The sequence below is a fragment of the Falco rusticolus genome, chromosome 4 (genome assembly GCF_015220075.1).
Source record: "Falco rusticolus isolate bFalRus1 chromosome 4, bFalRus1.pri, whole genome shotgun sequence".
Taxonomy (NCBI): domain Eukaryota; kingdom Metazoa; phylum Chordata; class Aves; order Falconiformes; family Falconidae; genus Falco; species Falco rusticolus.
Window position 1 is genome coordinate 3,326,823 of NC_051190.1, and position 21,685 is coordinate 3,348,507.

General features: G+C 38.7%; 1 protein-coding gene across 1 annotated transcript in view; it reads left to right on the plus strand.

The window, feature by feature from the left end:
- Positions 1 to 21,685, plus strand: part of SYN2 (synapsin II) — a 191,001-nt gene that overhangs the window by 54,345 nt on the left and 114,971 nt on the right. The window contains exon 2 of the mRNA XM_037385295.1: positions 19,195 to 19,252. Within this exon, the coding sequence (XP_037241192.1) occupies positions 19,195 to 19,252 (58 nt within the window). The remainder of the gene's footprint in view (positions 1 to 19,194; positions 19,253 to 21,685) is intronic.

Genomic DNA, 21,685 nt, shown 5'->3' on the forward strand with positions numbered 1-21,685 from the left:
TAAATTTTCTTTTTAGCTTATTAGAAAATTGTATCATGTGTGTTGGCAGATCTTCACCTCACTGCAAATGAAGAAGAGTACAGCTGTTGTCCTTGTCTGTGTTTAGCTGATGGCTGAGATTTGTTTTAAGGGCTCTTTATAAGGGTATTTGGGATTTCATAATGACAAACTTTAGATGGTGATAATGCTACTGATAATTCAGAATTAGTCTTTAGCCTTCTTACCCTATGGCATGAAAAAAATCAGTGTTGTTATTCTGCCCTTATTCCAATTAAATCCAATGAAGTTTTTTTGTTTCCGTAGTTTCATTTTAGTCTCATATCACAACATTGGAATAACTGGCAAGGCATTGAGAACCTGTATTGATTCAGGTGATAAAGATCTTAAGAGAGCTGGTGAGTCAGACTCCATGGGGATCGTCGGACTCTACTGGCCTAGTGTAAATTTTACTCTTGTCAAAAGAAGGCTCTCGCTAAAAGCCAGTACTCCCATTTGCTCTAGTGATTTTCCATACTGCAAGCTAATGAAATAATCTTCCCTTGGTTTCTTAAAAAAAGTAAGTATATAATATGTGGTATATCATAGATATATATAACTAAAATAATTTATTGGAGTAAAAATTGTATATATATAAGGGATTTAAAGATATATGTAAAATATTTTAGATATACATACGAAATATAGAAAATTATATAAATATATAATTTATATATATAAGAAATTAAAATTAATTACTAACAAGGTGTAGCCCTATAGAACTGTGCTATTTACTGGGAATTGCAAATTGCACGAAGTTGGATTTTTGTGGATCTGTTTCTGTGCTGCTTTACAGTCACCTACCATTGCTGTCATTTAAAGTTAAGAGGCCATCCTCACTTGTGCCTGTGTCCCCCACCTTCCTGCTGTTTTACTTACAACACATTATGTTCTTGGGGCAACAGCAAAAATCACTGGAGTCATTGTCCTTGTCTGGATTACCAGGCAGCTGCATGAATGCCGGCCTGGGTGGCCAAGTGCAGCTGTGGCCACAAGGAGGGTCAAGGCACTGGGCTTGAGTCATCTTTAAGGGACTGTGAAACTGTTCTGTCTCTCTGGACTTGTCCTCTATGGCTTCTTTCTCCTCTTCTTCCAAGTCCACTTTCTCGGCGCTGCCTCCCTTCTTCATCCCTTTCATTGAGGAAGGGTATAAAGTCATCGGTGGGGTTGATTCGAGGCATAGTCCCTGTTGCTGTACTGGTACTTTCCTTCCAAACTCACTCCTCGGTTTACTGTAGGTTACCTTCTCCTGAATCCTTATCTTCATACCCATCACTATCAACATTATGGGTGTCCGTGTCATATTCGTGTGGTTGGTTCAACAAATTTTCACTGACTGCATGATAGCACATGCCTGTACATTCTGGGATGAATTTCATTAAATGTGAAGCCCAGGAGAAATACAGTTAAGCTTTGTGCACAAAACTATAAATTATTGGCATAGTGGGCTTAAAAAAAAAAAAAAAAAGCCTAGTTATTGAGTGTATTTTTGCTATGCCTTTAATTAGGAGGTTAAGCAACAGATGATGGAATGGTTGTTAACGGAGGTTTCACTGCGTTAATTTACCTTCTGTCGTCTTGGTGATGGTTTGCAAAATACCACATAATTAGTGATTCTTGACTCTGATACAATACTTGTATTCTTTAAAAGAAAGCCAAGGTTTTATAGAGTCACTAAAGGAAATGAGATGCCATCTCTTTGCAGACGTCTAAAGACCCAAATGTATTTGTGTGTATATATACACACATATGTGTGTAATATAGGCATACACAGGCACAGATCCGCCACTTCTAGGTTAGATGTCTGTTGTCGAAATAGCTAATTTAACATGAAACAGCAATAAAACCCTGAAAGAGCTTGGAAAAAATTAAAGCACCAGAAAGTAAATAGAACCTGAGAGGGGAAAGGAAAGAAAACTGGAAAAGTAGCTGATAGTGACTATACTGACACTGTTAAAAAGTGAGATGTGGAGAAGGGTGGGAGGCGAGGGGAAGCATAATTTTAAGTGACCAGGAAGACAGCGGAAAGGATAGAGGAAACGTTAGCATCATCTGTCTGTATTTCATGTCATAAAAAAAATGCTTTCCTAGCTAGCTAGTGGGTGAAGGTATAAGAACAAGGGTACAAATTTTGCATAAAGTAGCTGATTTTGTCATTAGGAGACTCGACTTTTTTGTGCCAGTGTCAGCAAATTACGCTAAAAGATTTTACAGCACTGCCCTGGGAAGAAGGAGATAACAGTTAAAAGAAGAGCAATGATAGATTTTTATCTTTTTTGCTGGATTTTTAAATTTCATGTCTCTTATTTTTCAAGCCATGACAATTTCAAATTAATCAGATAAGCTTTTGTCAACCAAAAGTACATGTTTCAGCAAGTTTGAAGATTAAAACAAACACCCATGTATCGCAGAGGAAGCTAAAAAGTTAATGAATGTAATGGTATGTTCTTTGGGCCTGATTTGTGTCCTTACTGTTTTCAAATGAGGTCGCACTGAGATTTAATTAGAGCTGAACAGTAGTCACTGCATAGCAGCTGTTCAAGTCATAGCGAAGTTTATCTGACAATTGCTTTTCCATACCTTCAGAAAAACTAACACAGCTTACTAACTGTCCTAACATTGTGAGCACTGAGAATTTTCTTGTGAGCATCTTTTTTTTTTTTTTAATTAAGTTTACAGCTTTAATAAGCAAGTAAAATCTCAGCTCTCCTTTCAAATAACTAAGCTTACACTTCCTTAGAAGGGAATCAAAAGCATACAACAATGAGTCATGTATACTATTTTCCTTAAAATATATGTTTCTGTTAAAACGAAGGGATCTCTTAAGCCAATCTTGTGATTTTTATCAGACCTGTGACTCAGACTTTTTTATTATATTCTTGTATTATAAGTTTTAGCTCTAACAGATTTTGTCTTCCCACAGACTACCTCCCATCTGTTCAGGGTAATGGGTTTTCTGTCGATACTCAGAAAGGAGCATATTGAGGGATTTGAGTTAAAAAAATTCTTCTCAAGAAACCACTAGTCCTCAGAGTCTACTTAAACTTGGTTGCCAGGACTACTCCATCCTAGGCAAACAGGACGAAAAATTTGAGATCCTCTTGCAGAAAAATGAGAACTATAGCCTGCCTACAGAAAGAGAAAAAAGATATGTGTGATAATGAAATATAAACTTTGTATAAACATTGTGATTGAGAAGTGTTCAAGCTCTCAAGTCTTAAACATGTGTGGGCAGGTGGGTGGTTGGGTAGGTGGGAAGAAGGGGAAAGGAGTAAAAAAGTATGAATCCAGGGATGAGACAAAGAGTCGTAATACCTTTTATAGAGGGATAGTACAAAAAATAAAAAAAAAGACTCAGTATTATCTAAATCGTGATGCATTTGATGTTTTCTCATACTAGAACTGAGAGTTAATCAAAGTATCGTCATACTGTGGGACTGAATTAAGCCCTTAAAAGAAGTGCTTTCTTCAGACTGTCAGATCCAGAAGTGATGTTCAAAATAGGGTGATTCACACAAGTATCGAAATGATGAAGTGTTTTAGGGCTTGACCGCTACCTTTAGAGATTGTGTTTTTTAAAAAGCAGTAATTTAGAATGTTTCCTATTTGCTGTTTCTGTTGCTTCATAAATCCTTTTTGTTTGCTGTGAAGCACTCTGTGCTTGTCTTTCATTTCCAACGTGGAAGTTCAGATGCAGAGGACAGGGGGTGGTCTTCTCAGTCTCACTGTGATGTCTTGAATGGTGTGGGGCTGTTGCTTATTTGTGCTGACAAGAATGAATGATTAATTCACGTTCTTTCAGGATTTTAAGATTCCTTGGAATTAGATACATAGCAAGGCTCTGCTGTTCAATGTTTCTGTTCTTTTGCCTACTGTGGTTATTGAAATAGCAGCTCTTTGGCTTTTGTTTTAGTAAACAGAGGTCATGTTTGTTAGTGAGGAGGCATGTGAAATGTGTTCTGTGGTAGGACGGGGGTGAGCACACCGTGGCCCGGCATGAGGTATTCATTCCGTAGCAGCAGGCTCTGTGCTCCTGGGTGTGCTGAAGCATGCTGTAGGTGTCGTTAGAGACTGTGGAACATCTTTGATGTCCAATTAGTTTCTTCCTCAGCAGCAGAGTGCAAACACCAGTGCAATTTGTGAAAGGACTGTGGAAGTGTTTTCAAGATATTTTTCCTAACTGGGAATTGTGTATGTTTGAATGTACAATAATGATCATCTCTTTTTCTGTTGAGCTCGCTGAGGAAATAACACTGCATTGTAAAGAGCTGCAGAGACCTGAATTTGTCCCTTTCTGAGCACACATGTTGAAAATATGGTGTTCTGAATCACTTTTCGATACACTGGCCTGCAACAAGGAATGTGTACGAAGGGTGAAGCGATAGTTTGTGCAGAAGCTGGTAAGGGAGGATGGAGAGGAATAAGGGTTCAGCCATCAGTGGTGTCACCTTCCTCTGCCTGTACTTTCTGTCACTGAGGGTTGTCAGGGTATGGGTGTGCAGTCACAAGGCTAGGCTTCACTTTGGGAGAGAAGGATTTAGTCTCTTACAAATTACAAAAATTGGGTAGTTTTGCTTATTTCTCTGTTGTTTATAAAGAGGCCTAATGATAAACTGGACCATAAGTGGACATGGGTCCTGTTCTTGCTTCTGGCTGAATGATGCAAAACAGTTAATTCATAAACTGGTACTGAGAATGTTCCAGTTTTCTCTGTCTCACAATTTTTGATGTCTAGACCCCTCTTGTGTTCATCTATGAGCAGGAGATGCCCCCTTTCTTTCTCCCTGCCCCTCCCCGTCAGGCGATCAGCTGGATCTGACAGCTGTGTGCCAGCCAGAAGGGGCACAGCAGGGTGCTGTGTTCGCAGTGGGGGACCACCGGCTGGCAGGGCCTCGAGCTGGGTGTGTAGCCCACCGATTTCCCCTCTCCCACACAAGACAACTTTGTGTGAGAGATTCTGTGCTAGGAGAAAGAAGTCTTTAGGGAATCTCATCTAGCTGTTATTATTTTTAGTAAATAATTCCGTCTTTATATTTTTTAATTTTTTTTTTTTTAGTTTTCAGCCTCAAACAGAGGTAAAATGTGAAAGCAAACCGGGGGGGGGGGGAGCTTCTGGCTGTTAACAGCGCTGTACCCGTGTGCCTTGTGAAAAACTTGCAATAGCTTGGGTTGTGGTAAGTTCGCTTGCTTTACTTATGCTGTTCTATTCCATGATTCTGTTACCTATTTACACTGAGAAAATGCGTCAGCTATACCTCATCCTTCAGAAAATTTGTAGGAGCAGAAACAGAGTTCACAACAGGTAGCAGCAGTAAACAGATGGAAATCACTATCCAAATTACTTTTAGTTGCAGCGGCTGGTGTTTCAGTTTAAAATGAAAACATCGTTATTTTGCAATTCATACTTTTTGACCTACAAATTGTTTATGTTCTTCAAACTAGATGACCGTGCCCCCAGGATGGCGGGGCAGTCGGGCACCGCTCAACGCACCCACGCAGCCGCTGTGGGGACTCGCCTTGCCTCGCTTCGCTTCCCTTTTCCAGCCAAGTGGTGCAAGTGGGCATCCTGATGAAGTTTAAGGCAATTGCTGAGGATGCAAAGTAACGTGAAGAGATGTAGAATTTTTGCCTGGAGTGATCCTGGTTGAAGTGAATTTTGAAATACTTTTAGAAGAAATACCCGTAGTTGTGGCAGTCTTCATTAAAAATTACTAAGACTGGTTTTTGTTGCCTTTAAACCCTGACAAAATAATCTGTTCTTATTTTCTACATAGTAACGTACTATGCAATAGTAATACTACTTGTTTATGTATATACTAAGATATATATGTATATATACATATGTTCATATGTATGTAAATGCTACGTAATAATAACAACACATATTAGTGCATGTTATGACTACATTATCAAAAAAGAGTTCCACTAATAAGAAAACCTTTTAAAAAAAACAAAACAAAACCCACAAATAAAAACTAGTACATAAGATTCAGCCTGTAACTCAAAAATGTGAATTTCTTTTGAATTACCTGCTGGACAATGGAATGTGGCATGCAGTTCATGAGAATGGAGAAGCTCAGACTACAGGAGTTTAAAATGAAGTTAATAAACATAATGCTCACCAGGCTTGTTGATGATTGCTATAGGAGAGAGATGTGGTTACAGAAAATGAAGTTATAAAACCTACTGGGGATAAAAATGCCTCTGAACTGGCATATACAGGCTGAAAGATAGAAAACGCTGACTTCAAAAGTAGTCAGAAATATTTTGCTGATTTGCTGTAAAGAAATTAATAGCCATGTCTGCAAATCCTGGTGACATTTCTTTTGATTTTGCTGTTAGGAATTTAGAGATTACTTGCTCATTTTGTTTTGCTCTGGTTTTTATCCTAGTTCACCACTGGAAAAAAAGAAGGATTTTAGAAGAAACTGGCAGTCTGCCACTATGTGGGATTTTGATACGAGAGTTGTATCAAAGCAGTCGCTGATATAACTACAGACTAATTTGTGTTGATGCAGTAGCAAAGCAGAATGAGTGTAGCAGCCTTTTTTTCTTAAGGAAATTAAACTTGCAGTATGGATATCCTAGGTCTCCAATTTTGAAAGGTTTTCAACACATCCTGAATTTTCGTCCCAACAGGCCTTACTGTGGAATAATCAAGAAAATATTCTTACTGTGAATGCTGTTATTTGTTCATGTTCTGTTTACTAACCGGGATGATCATCCTTGCCCAGAGTCATAAATCTACTAGCAAAAATATTTACCAGTAACTAGCTGCAGATTTGGATCTTACGTAACAAAGGCTTGCACATGCCTGCCATTTCAGTCTTTGCCAAATGGCAGTGTCTTCATGGGAAAAGTACTCCTGTCGTCTTCTCTGACGACTCGTGGCCAAATGAATCAGTGCCACGGACTGCAGACTTGTGGTTGCCCAAGGATGCATTAGTGGAGGGGTGACTAATAGCATAAGCTAGCCACTTCCCATTAGGGACAAAAGTGGGTGGGTGTAGCCCACAAAATGACGTAGGGCTGGATTCAGTTCATCTCTTGGGCATCCTTGACTAACGTGATACATGTCACCAACTAAAATTACAGCCGTCTTTTCACAGCACAGCTCCTAGAGAGATCTGCTCAAATCTCTGAGATTTTGCAACAGCCTTTGCTGTTGTTTGCAAAAGAGAACAGGTCCTGTTCTCACCCCTGTAGGCACTTGGGGAATTAATCCCGTAAATGTGAATTGTTCAGTTACAGAATCATTACAACTCTTGCTATATGTTAGTATATATCATATATGTCAAAAGAGAATGCATGTTTGCATCTTAGTTGTTTCATGTTACACTACCATGTTTTTGGCAGTAAATCTCCTATTTGACAGCATTTAGTTGGGGTAGGGGGGGAAGGGCAGTGCCCATCTCGGAAGGGGAAGAGATGTTAGAATACAGTTCTGTGTTCAGCAGTGGCTTCTGCTCCTCACCGCTGTCAGGTACTGCTGGTCAGCCCGGGCTCTGGGCTGCTGGGGGGCTTGTGACACGGCCTCATCAGGAGATCTCTTCTCCAAAGGTTGGCACACTGCTGAATTTCAAAATTCCAAATTTGAGGTACAGGATACTATTACATATTGCGCCACTTCCACAGCTGAACGTGACCTGAATGTAGCACAGCCCTTGCGTGGAGGAGCCTATGCTGCTGTACAGCAGCCACTGGGAACAGTGGGGGACCTGCTTAATTCCAGTGCGCGTTAAGCACTAAGAACTCAGATCACTTTTGTTTTACAAATAATGAGGAGGGTGTGAGCAAGTGTGGGGTTTTGTATCACTGTAATGCATAGTTAGAATAAAACAAATGTATCACTCATGGAGATTTTTTTTTTTTTTTAAATCAGCTCCTATTATTATTATATTTTATATAGAATATATTTATATAGAATATAATATGTATTATATATAATTATAGATGCACTATAAGCAAATACAGTGTTTACACAGCTGCCTAGAAAAATCCAAACCTGTCAGATACTACCCTAAGGAAAGTTATTGTTGTGTATCCAGGTCATGTTTCTCATCTTTAATGGCTTCCCTTCTGTCACAACATACCTGCGACTTGTGGTGTGTTTTGTGTTGCAGATCCCAATAGTCTTAACCTGGCTTTTATTTTTATAGACTGTTCCAGTGTAAGGATTTTTAAAGCCCATATCGCCAAGGTCAGCTTCACTTGGGGAAAGGGTGGGTCATGCTTCCAGTCTAGCGTATTAGTTGCGTTGCCAGTTTAATGCAGAGGAAAATATAATTCACTAACTTCAGCAGCACCAGAAAATTCCATTGTTCTCTAATCTGTAGTGGGAAGCTGAAAATCCTCGGGAACACAGGCTTTTAGTTACTTGGCTTTTTAGAGAATATTAAAATCAACAAGCCAAACATGGATATTTTAAGTACAAATAAAATTATATGTGATTATACTTTTAAAGTGTAATATTAAAATACACAGTGGTTAGTTTAGTTTTGTAATGTATTTGGAAGCTTAATTCTGAGCAGGAGAGACAATTCTTTTTAGTGAAAGGGTTAGAGCATTGCTAAAATATATTCCGTGCCATATTTTTCAGAAGAACCCATTCATGCATGTTTTGCAGGAGTTAATAACAAGCTAAAAAACAAGTACTATATTTTCAGGTCTCTGCAAACATAGTAACCTGTTTGAAAAATTTTTCTAGTGATGATTTGTCAGTATAAAAGTACCAGTATGTCTAAAAGTATGACCGGAGAAGGAATATATATGGAGATACCCTAGATAGGGCAAAATGGTAACCTGCTACACTATTGTATGCTTTTCCCTGCAGAACACAAAAAAATATAAAAAGTGGTTAAAAAAAAAAGTGAAAAAATAATACTGGGAAAAGTATTTCCTATTTTCTTGGTATCACCTTCTACTGAGAATTACCAGTATAATGTGTTTCTGACAGCTATTGTAACTTGAGTATCTTGAAACAATTGTTTTTTTCATGGCACCACTCTGAACCTTCCTCCAAAGCCAGTGGGTAGATAAAATGCATGTGTCTGAGGCTCAGTCTTCCACAATAACTGATAAATTAATATTTTTTTTTCTGCTGAGCACAGTGCATGAAAACCCTCCTTCCCGGGGGGGAGGGGGGGGGCGGGGAGGGGAATTTCGCTGGGGGTACACCCCAGCTTCCTGATAAACTGGAAATCTTATTTAGAGTCAGAGGAGACTGGTATGAAGCCAGCAGAATCTGAGTGTGTATGTGCGAGAGAAAAATCCCCACCTGAATATTATTCATTAATGCAACATAAAATAGGAGAGGAGCATAGAAAGCATTAGCAATTACTAGTAATTTAATCCATGTTGATTTCAGTGATTAATTTTCCTGTGGGTTTTTGCTAACACTGTGTTAAATATGTAGAGAGTTCTTACTGCTGCTGTTAATCTGCTTTTTCTAGTAGATCTAAAACGACTTGCAGGTTAGGTTCATCCGTCGTTCAGCACAAGCATACACCTAACTCCATGACAGTGAAGTATTTCCCTGCGTGTGACTGCTGCCTGGCCCCGCTGCTCGTTCCGAGTGGGGCTGATACCAGCACAGCTGCTCAAAGCCAGAAAGATGACCCAGGATCTACATTTATCTGTGGTCGGGAATAATTTTATAGCCCATCTGATATACATGTCTTTCTACAGAAGAGGGCAGCAAAAACCATATACTCTACTGCATCTGTAAAGATGAGAAACCTAGTTAATTGTAGAGCTGCAAAGACTAGGTTTTCTAATTGATCTGCTCAGAGAAACAGGGCAACACGACTGTTGTACTTGAGACACTATAAAAACCTAGTATAAGAAGTATAAAACCATAAGTTTCAGTTGCATGGAAAAAACAACAAAAAAAAATAATGTCAAAGGCTGTTTTACACCAGTTCTTTGGGATCTTGATTCAAATGCAGCCCCCTAGTATTCCTGCAGCACAAAGCCAGTGATAGAATCGGAAGAGACCCCAGTTCTGTGTGATGGAGGTGAAAGGATCTCTAAACCACAGAGCAAACCAATAGCTGATCTGCGAAAAATCTTTTAATCCTTAATTCATTTCAATCTCATTCAGTATCTGTAGCTTCACAGAATTATTCTGCAGGGGTGTGGAATGCTTGTGGGGGTCCAGTTGGAAAAAAAAAAATACTTGGACTTGCCTGTACTGTCACTGCTATTCTTTCTAAAGGCCACTTTTGATTGAGTATGGTTTTGTGTATGTATGTATATGTATGTATATCTTTAAGATATTCTGGCACTTGTGGCAGTCCTTTCTTCTCCTGTTACGCTGTGTTTCCACTGGGTCTTGCTCCTGTGTGGGGCTGGAGATTTAAGGTTTGACATCAGGACTGACGGTTTGATGTGCTCGGTCTGATTTAACTGGCAAACTGGAGCTCAGAGGTGCGCCCTGGCTCTCCTGCTTTCTCCCACAGACATGCATGACTTGTCTATAGGACAAGCACAGAGGGGAACCAGCTGGAGAGGTTTCAAAGATACAGTTTCTATATTAAATGCAGGATCCTCAAAGGTGAAAATGCAAAAAAGATTTTTTTTGGTATGTTTACATAGCCCAACATGTTATGTACAAAGTATCGCCTTGTAATGTCTCCAGACATAAATGATTCCGGCTTTCTCACCTCACAGAGTCATGCATCTTGCTTTGAGGCATTAAAATACCTTAGAGAATTCAGTACAAATAGCAAAATTAAAAGGCAGATAAATTCTTGCTGAACAGTTTATCAATAATGTGGATTCAGCCTCAAAGACTCTTTTACTCCATGCTGGTCTTTATGGTGTTTCAGATGTTGTCAGAAATCACCTTCTGTTAGTGTGAAGTCTTTTAGGCTTACTTTATTTTATTTATCTTGATAGGAAAAAAAAGTAAACTAAAATATTTCTAGATGGTTTAGGTTTTTTCTGTCATAAACTAATCACCAGTGACTGCATTGTGCAACATTTCTGCCACTTATTCAAGATAGAGTGCTTTACTTTCTAAACAGTGGAGCTGCCCATTAACATTAACTTAATCTTTGTTCGCAATAGAATGAGAGGTTGGAAAGAAAGGTCGACTTAATTGGTGGGGAGACTTGGAAATGACAAATTTAACTTTGTTATTTAGCCTGCAATATTATTACATTGGCTATAGTAGATAAGATTAAGGAACTTACAGCAGCTGGTGCAGAAGATGCAGTTTAAGTCCTATAGCACTAAGAACCACTAAAACCTTCACCAGTATTTAAACAGTAATATTTTGTTAGCCTAATCTGGCTAGTGATGTTTTCCTGCATAAGATTTGGGACTTTCTGTTCATCTCATGAGTACAAAATATTTTTATGACCCTAAACCATGGGAAATTGTTGTTCTAATGAGTCTAACAGATTTGGAAAAGGTTATAATGTGTTGCATCACGTATGAGGTCTTCTAGTGATGAGGGAATGAACATTTAAAAATACTTTCATTTGTCATCTAGTTTACAAAAAAAGCCCACAGAAATTACATCGTGACTATAAATCTTGCACAGAAGGAATGGGCTAATGGTAAATATTACATAATCGGAGGTGTGGGATTTTGAGACATTACCACTAGCATTTGGTCATGAAAGAGTACTTGTTTCACCTTGAGTGGGCAGAAAATTAGGCATTTTCAGTAAAGTGTGTGCTTCAAAAGACCCAGAAAAATTGAGCTCAAATGAAAGATTCAAGAGTAGGAGGCACTTTTGTTTTTGTTAGATTTCTGGTGAAAACACTGCATTCAGGCACAGAACAGAGTGACAAATAGGTAGGCTCCATATTAAAACAACAAAGGTCGTTCTTGGGCTGGAAGATCTGTTCTGTAAAAGAACAAAATTAAGAACAAAAAAGAACAAGACACTGTTTTGTTTAAATAATCAGAGTAACAGAGATAACATTCAAATATATGCCAAGGGGATGAAATAATTTGTTAAAAAAGAAAGGTCTAGTAACAAATTAGGTGGGAAAAACAAAGGGATTGAGTCAGAGATTGTGAAAGCCTCTGAAGGTGCCACATATAAAGCTATTCTAAAAAAACCCAACAACCTTTCTAGCAAGGTGGATATGCAGCACAAAAAGGGAAACTGAGTAATTGTTACTTAATAAGCTTGCATTCTTTATTTCTAGATCACTATGCTTTCTTCTTTGATATGCTTTTAGAGCTGAATCTCTTCACACATTCTGCACTGTCTGATCGGGAAAATCCTCCACTGGGAAGTGTGTACTCTGCTTTTTCGTGAGTTTAGCCATCCCTGGTAGAGGGGCTGGGGAAGGGTACGATGGTTCAGTGCCTTTGCAGAGGAAAGGCTCCCCGCAGGAGCTCTGTTCTTTGAGCACATATTTAACAAAGGCTTTGCTGCAAGTTACAGAAGTCAGGGGAGGGAAAGCCTTGTTCCAGAGGATGGCTGCTTCTAGAGATGTCTTCTGCTGCCCTGTTATGCTTGAACTGCTGGGGTAGCTGTGCTTTCATGGTCCTCAATGAAACTGGGCAGACCAGCGATGAAGAAACCCTGTAGCTTGGTAGAGCAGGTCTCATATTAGGCTATTTGGGATAACTCCCTTATGTGCCCTAGGACTGCAAGTGCTCGCTTTTGTTCCCAGTAATTCTCTTTCCATGTACCCTCATTGATGAAATTGGTATAAGAGTAGTCAAGACAGTAATTTCAAGTAAAGATATACAGTGAAAGACTGAGACATATTGTACTGGTGGAAACAATGTGATATATTAAAAAAAAATGTTGGCCATGTTGTGCCATTGGGCACAGAAGAAAATGTTCAGAGCTCATTTCTATTGTGACCTCCATTGAGCAAATAATGGGCTGAAATGCAGTTGTTCATATGTTACTTATTGGCAGAAGCTAGCACTTTTTTCTTTTTTTTTTTCCTTTCTTTTTTTATGAAGGTTTTATTTTCCCTTTTGAAAAGTTAGGCAATGACTTAGAATGAGAACTGCATAAATTGTGTCTTGACTGTCATACTGAGGGGGAAAAAAAGGTTTTTATGAAATTAATCAATTTTTGGTTAGGGTTTCTGTGAATTGTCAGCTCACACAGTGAATTACTAGAAAGAACAATCTGTGTGTCCTTGCCAATTACAGTGCCTCCATTGAATACAACATTTCATCAAGCTGAGTGATTAACAGCAAAACTTAACTGGCCCAATACAAATGTGAGCTATGGAACCTGTTAAAATAAGCCGTGCTATTTCAGACCCAATGAAATGTGCTGCTGTTCAAATTTACAGGCTCCTGGTAATGGAGATCGTCATTAATCTAATGAAATCCAACTCAACAGGGAGCACTAGTAGAACTAAAAGTCATGCATTTGATTTGTTCTATCACTTCTATAACTCTTGTGGTGACAGTCTGCTTCCTTTAAGACAATTTCTGAATGGAGTAGTAGCTTGACAAAGCATAACTGTTTTATGTGAGAGTGAAATACTGGCTGGGTTAAGTGCCAAAAGTATAACTTTACAGTACAGAAGAAAAAAAGATGATGTTTTAAATCCAAATAGGTCTTTACAGAATCTGAGTAATTTATTTAAGAGTGTTAAGGTCTTTAAGAATCAGGTTTTAAATAGGATACTTTAATTTTTTGTATGTCTCTTACCAGCGTCTTGGAGAAATGTGGGACAAGTAAATAAAAGAAAGTCTGTAAACCGCATTTCTTAATAATTTGTTGTATTTAGTCATGATAGCATCATCATAGCAGTTCCAAACGGTGAGCTTTATAGCTAAGCTGATTGGGTGGAAGTTGATGTAGCAACTGTTGATACTATCAGACTGTTGCAGAGCCCATTGATGTTGGTAGAGAGATTCCCACTGGTTTCAGTAGATTGCAGATTAGGTCACATAAAATGAAAACATTATGCAAATCTTACCATATGCGTATTTTGATCACAGTTTCTTATGGTTTTCATATGTTTACAGAAGTCCGAATAACAGTCTAAAAAGTCCTCAGCATATGGAAGAAGTAATAATCCTGCTCCTTAAAGTGATCCTTATTGTGGATTCGTGATATGTATGTGATCATGTTTTTAAGCCTTTATTTCCTTGACAGATTCTTTTGATTTCAAACTGAAAACAAATATATTTAGAACTAACTGCTGTTCTAAAAACCATGTACTTAGAATGTGTCTAGATTATATCAATGAAATGTTAATTAAAAGATACATGATTTTATTAGATTGTTCAATACTTTCTCATGGGACAGTAGACAAGTCTACTGAACGTATGAAATTTAACAAGAGCAACTGCTGGATTCTCCACCTGGGACAAGGTGATCAGCTGAGGGGTGACAGCAGGGGGGAGGTGCTGACCTCCTCTCTCTGATGACCAGTGACAGGACACCAGGGAGTGGAATGAAGCCATGCCAGGGGAAGTGCAGACTGGACATTACGAAAAGATTCTTCACTGGAAGGGCGGTCAGTCGCTGGAACAGGCTCCCCAGGGAAGTGGCCATGGCACCAAGCCTGTCAGAGCTCAAGGAGCGTCTGGACAATGCTCTTAGTCATATGGTTTAGTGTTAGGTGTCCTGCAAGGAGCAGGGCGTTGGACGCAAGGATCCTTATGGCTCCCTTCTAACCTGAGGGATTCTATGATTATGCCAGTGTTCTGTGTCTTTTTAGCACCTGTGTTACCCGATCACCTAGCAGTACAAATGGGATGCTGGCGAAATTTTAGACACAGTCATATTGCTATTAAATTAATAGAAAATACTAGCAGCTGGGGGTAGATTGACTGTTTCTGATTCAGCATGAAATTAGAGCAGCATATACAAACCATAGTTTTTCTGGTACAAAAACTTTGAGACAAAATCTACTCTCTCGCCTCTCTCTCCCCTTCAATTAAATAATCAGTTATTTCTAACTCTATTTGAACTTGAAGACCGGGCTTGCTTTCTCTTCACATTCGCTGTTCTGTTACGAGGCTAGCGTGCCCTGCTTTTCACGCCTGTTGAGGTCGGGCTGGTTCAGTGTCAGCACTCCGCCAGCATCCTCGCATGCGCGCGGCAATCCCAGTGAACCAGTTCCCTGAGACAGCTGTGTGTGTACCTGCGTGTTGCCCTGCCCAACATAAACGATGCTAGTGTAAGTGGTGACGGTCTGCAGTTGTCACTGTTCCGAATGATGAACAGACTGCCCTGTTGTCGTAAACCGGTGCCGTAATTATTTTTGAGCATACAATCTTCTTGATAGGATTGGTCGTTCATTTCCAGATCGCTGTACAGACGTGCCCAGAAACTGGTGTTCAAAGGGAACCAAACCCTGTGCACATTCTGTTGGTCATACAGAAGGCAGCCTACAAGTGCTGCGCTAAACTGACGGGCACTAGTCGCGGTGTTGGAAGCTGTGAGAACAGGTGAGTGATGCACAAAAGCAGTAGTTTGCAGGACTGGACCCCACCTGTTTGCTGGACGTGTGCTTTGACTTTAGGAAAGACTGTTGCTGACCAGCTCATCGCTGCCGAGTTAAAGAATACAAGCTGAAGCAGTAAAACCCGTTGCGTGTTAGCAAGTGATTTTTCCTGTTGATTTTGCTGCCGATCAAATGTAGCACCAGTTTTAATGCTTTGTTCGTTTAAATGTGGTTTAAACTGTGGTTTCATGGCATAGTAAGATACTGTGGAAATGTACATAGATGCTGTGTATTTTAAGGGGGAAATATTTCAGGTCTTTCTTACGTATTTGAAACACTTCTAGTGATTGCTACTTCATTCATTGTCCCTGCCAAAGTTCACTAAGCAGTATGAGTTTGTATTAGGCTGCATCTATGGCAACTGTATATCCTATTGTTGTGTAAAGATCTTTAACCACAAAACAAAGCAAGAAATACATAAATATTTCACATATTTGGAAAAGATGCTGACTATAAGAGGTCATGCTTGACTCCAATAGGCAGCATTCATATTAGTAGCTGTCTGTTTTCTCTGCCTTTAGGCTTTGGCAAGCAAGCGGTTACTCAGAGTTTCAGATGAATAAACTGCTTTCTTTCCTTCTCTTCCCCGCCCCCCCCCCCCCCCCCAACCAATGCAAGAAATCATCAACTATAGGCAGTCATATGACACTTGAATTGGGGCACATTTGGTTTTTTAACTTTACTCATGCTGACAGCTAACCTCACTCTTCTCAAACACCTTGCCTGGGGTCCCTGGCCGGAAAGCGTGAATTCCTTCCTGTGGAGGTGCGCCAAGGGTTAATACGCAGGTATTCCATGCTCAGTACTCAGAGTAATAAGGCATAACAGGGAATCCAAACTACAATTCAGTGGAATTCTATAAATCAATAACAACAGAGAATTTTTTTCTCCATCTCCCCTCAGTAAGAAAATATAAATTAATTAAAACATGTCATAAATGTCTTTATGATAAGATTGCACATTTCTCATATTGCAAATGGGAAATAATTCAAGCAGGGTATGACTGTATTTCCTAAGTACAGTAAATAAAATGAAAACTAGGTTCTATTTCACAGGAAACATGCTAATCTTAGAGTTTTTTCTGAAGTTGCTGAGTCATGACTTTTAGCTGTAAGTTATTTTTTAGGATATCATAGGAAATTCTTGCAGATTCTGGCTCAACACTTGGACAATATTACTGAATGTTATACATTTTTATAAAAGCTGTTGGTTAAAGCTACTTTGAAATTAAGTCTCTTTAAGTGATTAAAAGTCATGTTTGTTTTCAAGCTCCAGATTGCTTAACTTCAGCACTTACTACTACTGTTTATTTTCATAGCTGAAGTCATTTGTTGAAATGTGAGTCATGCCAGAGTTTAGTTGTTGAAAGGTTGCCTCATCTAAATGATGTTTAAATAGAAAGACAGAATTTAAAAGAATAGCATCTCACTAATTAATAATTAACTGATGTTTTGAGCCCATTCCAATATGTGCAGTGGACCTGGTGCTAAAGAATAGAAGACCCTCTCTTGGGCCCTCGCTGGCTTCTTAGTTCTCTTTCCTCTCTTAAAGAAGGGATTGGTTGCTGATACCTCTTAGGGTAAGCACTGGGGGAGGCTTAATCTCTCTATATGGTCAAGTTAGCATTCAGCTTTGAAGAAACTGAGTCTTGCTCTAAGCTTATTTTCCCATGTTCAAGAGACAGCTTCACTGTAACATTATCATGTTATGTAGCCAACGTAATTCTATTCAAATTAAATTTGTGTTATGTGATGTCCAGTAATGCATTTACCTCACCTATTGCCACATCAGAACAAATCTAGGTGCTCGTCCTGTTCCCAGTAAAATTCAGCAATAACATTACTGTTAAATTGATGGGAATCACAACTGCAGTTTGAAATATTTTTTGAAGTGGTAAATTTTAGTTTTTCAAAGAGGCATTGAAGTTGTCTGTTGTTATGAATTGGTTGCTTTTCTTCTGAGGTAGGTGTGGTGTTATCTTTGAACATGATAACTTCCTCTCTGGTCTGGCTTTTGTGGACTTCTCATAGAAGTAATACAGATGCCCTTGGTTTTCCTGCTCCTGTTGGATTAACGTGGCCCAGCTGAAGCTTCAGCATAAAGAGCATTATAAAACTTAAGCCATGTCCAGACATCTTCAAAGTTTTCAAGAGGTAATTTTCATATTCGCTATATGGAATTTCAAAACAAATTTGGACAGAAAAGTAAGTGGTTAATGATATTTAAGTTAGACTTTTGACACTGTATATTTAAATTCTGCTTTTGTTATTGCCAAAAACATTTGATAACATTATGCTGAGTATGCGCCTCCTATAATAAAATGATGGATTTCAAACTTCATATTTCATGTGTATTTATTATAAGAAAACATATAGTAATGCAAATGCTTTCTTTATTGTTATCTTCTTACTAGTTGTGTATATTTGTACAGTATTAATTGTTGGGCAATATTTTAGAATTCCATTTCAGTGTAAACACTTTCTTTGCTTTCTACCATATGTTATCCATGATACCTAACATACCTCTAAGAACTTTGTTGCCAAAGGCACTGTTTTCAGTTGATTATTTAGAAGTTTGGTTCTTTCACTATTGAAACCAGTGGTGAAACTCTTCTGGATGTCAGTGGGAAAAGGATTTTCCAAAAGCAATGATGAATGGTTTTAACATGTAATATACATTACTTTCACTGATGAAGTAGATTTAATTGAATAGCATTTTGTCAGATGCTGAAAATGGGTAAAGGTGGTACTTTTTGTTAACACTTGAGAAGATGTCCTGTGGTGTTCTGTTTTTGGATTGTGCAACAAATTGTGGCCCACATATAATAAAAGCCAGAAAGGTACTCTAAGCTTAGTCTTGAGCAAAAAAGGTGCAGAGAAACTGATACCATATCCCCTTTCCACCTTCAGAGTGTTAGAGTAGTTCCATTTTGTGAACAGATTTATTATTTTTTTTAAAATTCCCATTTACTCCAAAGCAGATACATGCTGCCTAAGGCATAGAACTAACTAACATTCCTAGAAGAATGTCTGCTTGTCAGGCTTGGGAGACTGGATCGCTGAATTCAGTTCTGTTTTATCATAGCAATCCTGGTGTACAATGATTACTCATAAACACTCCTTCAGATTAATTGCATTGTCTCAAGTTATAGTTTAGAAAAAGCAAACCTGATTAGTAAATCATGCACTTTCATCTTTGGTGACAGAGTCTCCAGTACCTCTGATAAATTTCTTTAAAAAAAATATGAAGTTTCTAAGCATAGTGTTTCAATAAACCAGTTTTTCTAAATAAATTAATTGGATAAAGATTGCCATGAGTGGCTGTTACTGAAATTCATTCACTGAGTTGAAATTCATCGGAATGAATTTCCACTGGTGGTGTTGACTTTAATGAGAGCAAGATTGCATCTTTTTAATGGTACTCATTTTATATTAATAAGTAATTGTGCAATATGTGTTGCAGTATACTTGAGTATGTACTTTAATGTTGAAAATCACATTATGCATTTTAATCCCCCAATACCGTGTGATGGGATGTTAAGGGCCCAAGGATGTCAAAGGATAGAGAATTGTATCTGTGTAGTAGGTAGATTGAACTAGTAGATCAGTGTATTCTCAAGATAGGAAGGCCCTACAAGAAGCTTTTATATAGCTACTGATTACAGATACCTATATTCTTGATTTTCTCTCTCCCTTTTTTCCTGCAGGGCCAAGGCTTTTCGTGGAAAAAAGGTCCATGGAGAATATGACATAAAGGTTGAACAGGTAACTAAATTACTTAATCTGAGTGTTATTTTTATATTTGTTTATTTATACAAACACATGTATATGTATAAACACATACCTCCCTGAAGGTATTTAAAAATGTGTAGATGTGGTGCGTAGGGACATGGTTTAGTGGTGAACTTGGTAGTGTTAGGTTGATGGTTGGATGTGATGATCTTAAGGGTCTTTTCCAACCTAAAGTGTCCTATGATCCTGTATGCAGATATGTGTAGGTAGATACATAAGCCCTTGTACTTCAATAAACCTCACAAGTTAAGTAGATGTGCTAGTTTTGGCTGGGATAGAGTTAATTTCTTCTTAGTAGATGGTATGGGGCTGTGTTTCAGATTTGTGCTGAAAACAGTGTTAATTCAGGGATGATTTAGTTACTGCTGAGCAGTGCTTACACACAGCCAAGGTCTTTGCTGCTCCTCATGCCACGCCACCAGCGAGCAGGCTGGGGGGCACATGAAGCTGTTGGGGGGGGGGGGCACAGGCGGGACAGCTGACCCCAACTGACCCAAAGGACATTCCATACCATAGGACATCATGCTCAGCATATAAAGCTGGGGGAGGAAGGGGGGATGCTTGGGGTGATGGCATTTGTCTTCCCAAGTCACCGTTACGTGTGGCGGAGCCCTGTTTTCCTGGAGGTGGCTGCACACCTGCCTGCCCGTGGGAGTGTTGAATGCATTCCTTGATTTGCTTTGCTTATGTGTGGCTTTTGCTTTACTGATTAGACTGCCTTGATCTCCACCCGTGAGTTTTCTCACTTTTAGCGTTCTGATCCTCTCCCCCATCCCACCGCAGGGCAGTGAGCGAGCGGCTGTGCGGGGCTGAGCTGCCAGCTGGGGTTACACCGTGGCAGTCCTTTTTGGTGCCCAGTCAGCTCTTTGTCAAGATTCCGACCATAATTTGCACATTAAAAAGATGTCATATTCCCAAGTTGTTGCTTAGAGACTGAATTTCCCAGACACTCCATGAATTACATGATGCATTATTTTTTTTATCACTAAGTCCTTCACTTAAGAATATACATACGCTTTGGTTGCAGTGCTAGCGTGTGGGTTTTTTTAAAAAAGCACTGAATAAATATGGAGATATAGTTAAGGGTCCATTAGAATTTTGGCTATTTTATTTGAGATAGATATCTGAGACTAGGGAATTAAATGTCTTTTTACCGCTTTTCAATCTTGAATTCTACAAGTAGATGCTACTGTAAGAGGCTTCGGTACTTTAAACTGAATTGTTTTGTCACTGGAATTTCAAAGAGTGAGGGAAAATTATCACTAGCTGTGTGGATTCAGCTTATCTAAATTCACTGTGATAGTACAGCATCTAGCTTTGCTCCATTCTTTACACCATTGAATATCTGCTGATGTTCTTGGCTTTGAAACATGGAAAGCGTTGCCAGGGATCTTCAAGGGCATTGAGGGAGAGACAGGAAAAAGAAGACATGCTGTTTTGTCCCCAAATACCATTCACACCTAGATCAGACCATGCCATTGACATCACGCGCACTGTCTATTTAATACTAACAAAAGCTCTGTGTAAGCCTAGAATTTCCTTCATATGGTCTCTTCTAGGACCAGAACCACCTTTAATCAGTAAGAAATTGAAAGTTTCTAAACCCTATTAATCACTTTGTAAAACGTTAGCACTGTGGCAGTCATATACAAATAGTTATTAACAACTACTTTAGTCTACTTTTGCTAATACCAGAGACCGTTATTTTATTTTTACACTACTTACAGCAACCTATCTTAATGTACAATGTTTTCCACTGTGTGCTAAGCTTTTGAACTACAAAACCTACATTGTGAATCCTTGTAATTGTTTAATATGTTTTATTAATTGGGGAGATCAGTTGTCAATCTCAGATTAAATATATTTTAAATGATACTTTAATATTGTCAGCACGATACAAATATTTCAATCTCTCACCATTTGTACTGCTTTTATAATAATCTTAAAGCTACCCCTTGTGTTTAGAACACTATAATACTGGTCTGAGACAGTATATATGCGTATGGGATTTAATGAAGAGACCTCCATGCTTGAAATCAAGCACATACTTAAGCTATTGAGTTGGGAGGGTGGTTAGAGTAGGCAACACTTGCCTTAACTGAACACTGAATTCTGAAAGCCTTACACAGATTTTACTTTGGAAGACTCAGTGATACTATTTTTCAAGAGGAGACTAATGAGAATTCTGACACGCTCTATTCTGTATTAGTGTCCGGGACAGCAAAGACGCTTTTATTTATGCACTAGAAGACAGTTGGCTGCATTTCAATTGTTCTGCTGTGTAATGTTATTGTAAAGTGCCTTGAGAGTCTAAGCTGATGAAAGACTGTGGATAAATGAAAAACATCCTGTCCTTTCCTTTCAAATAACTGTAGATTCAGAGTATGGAAGTGATTCCTTTTAAAT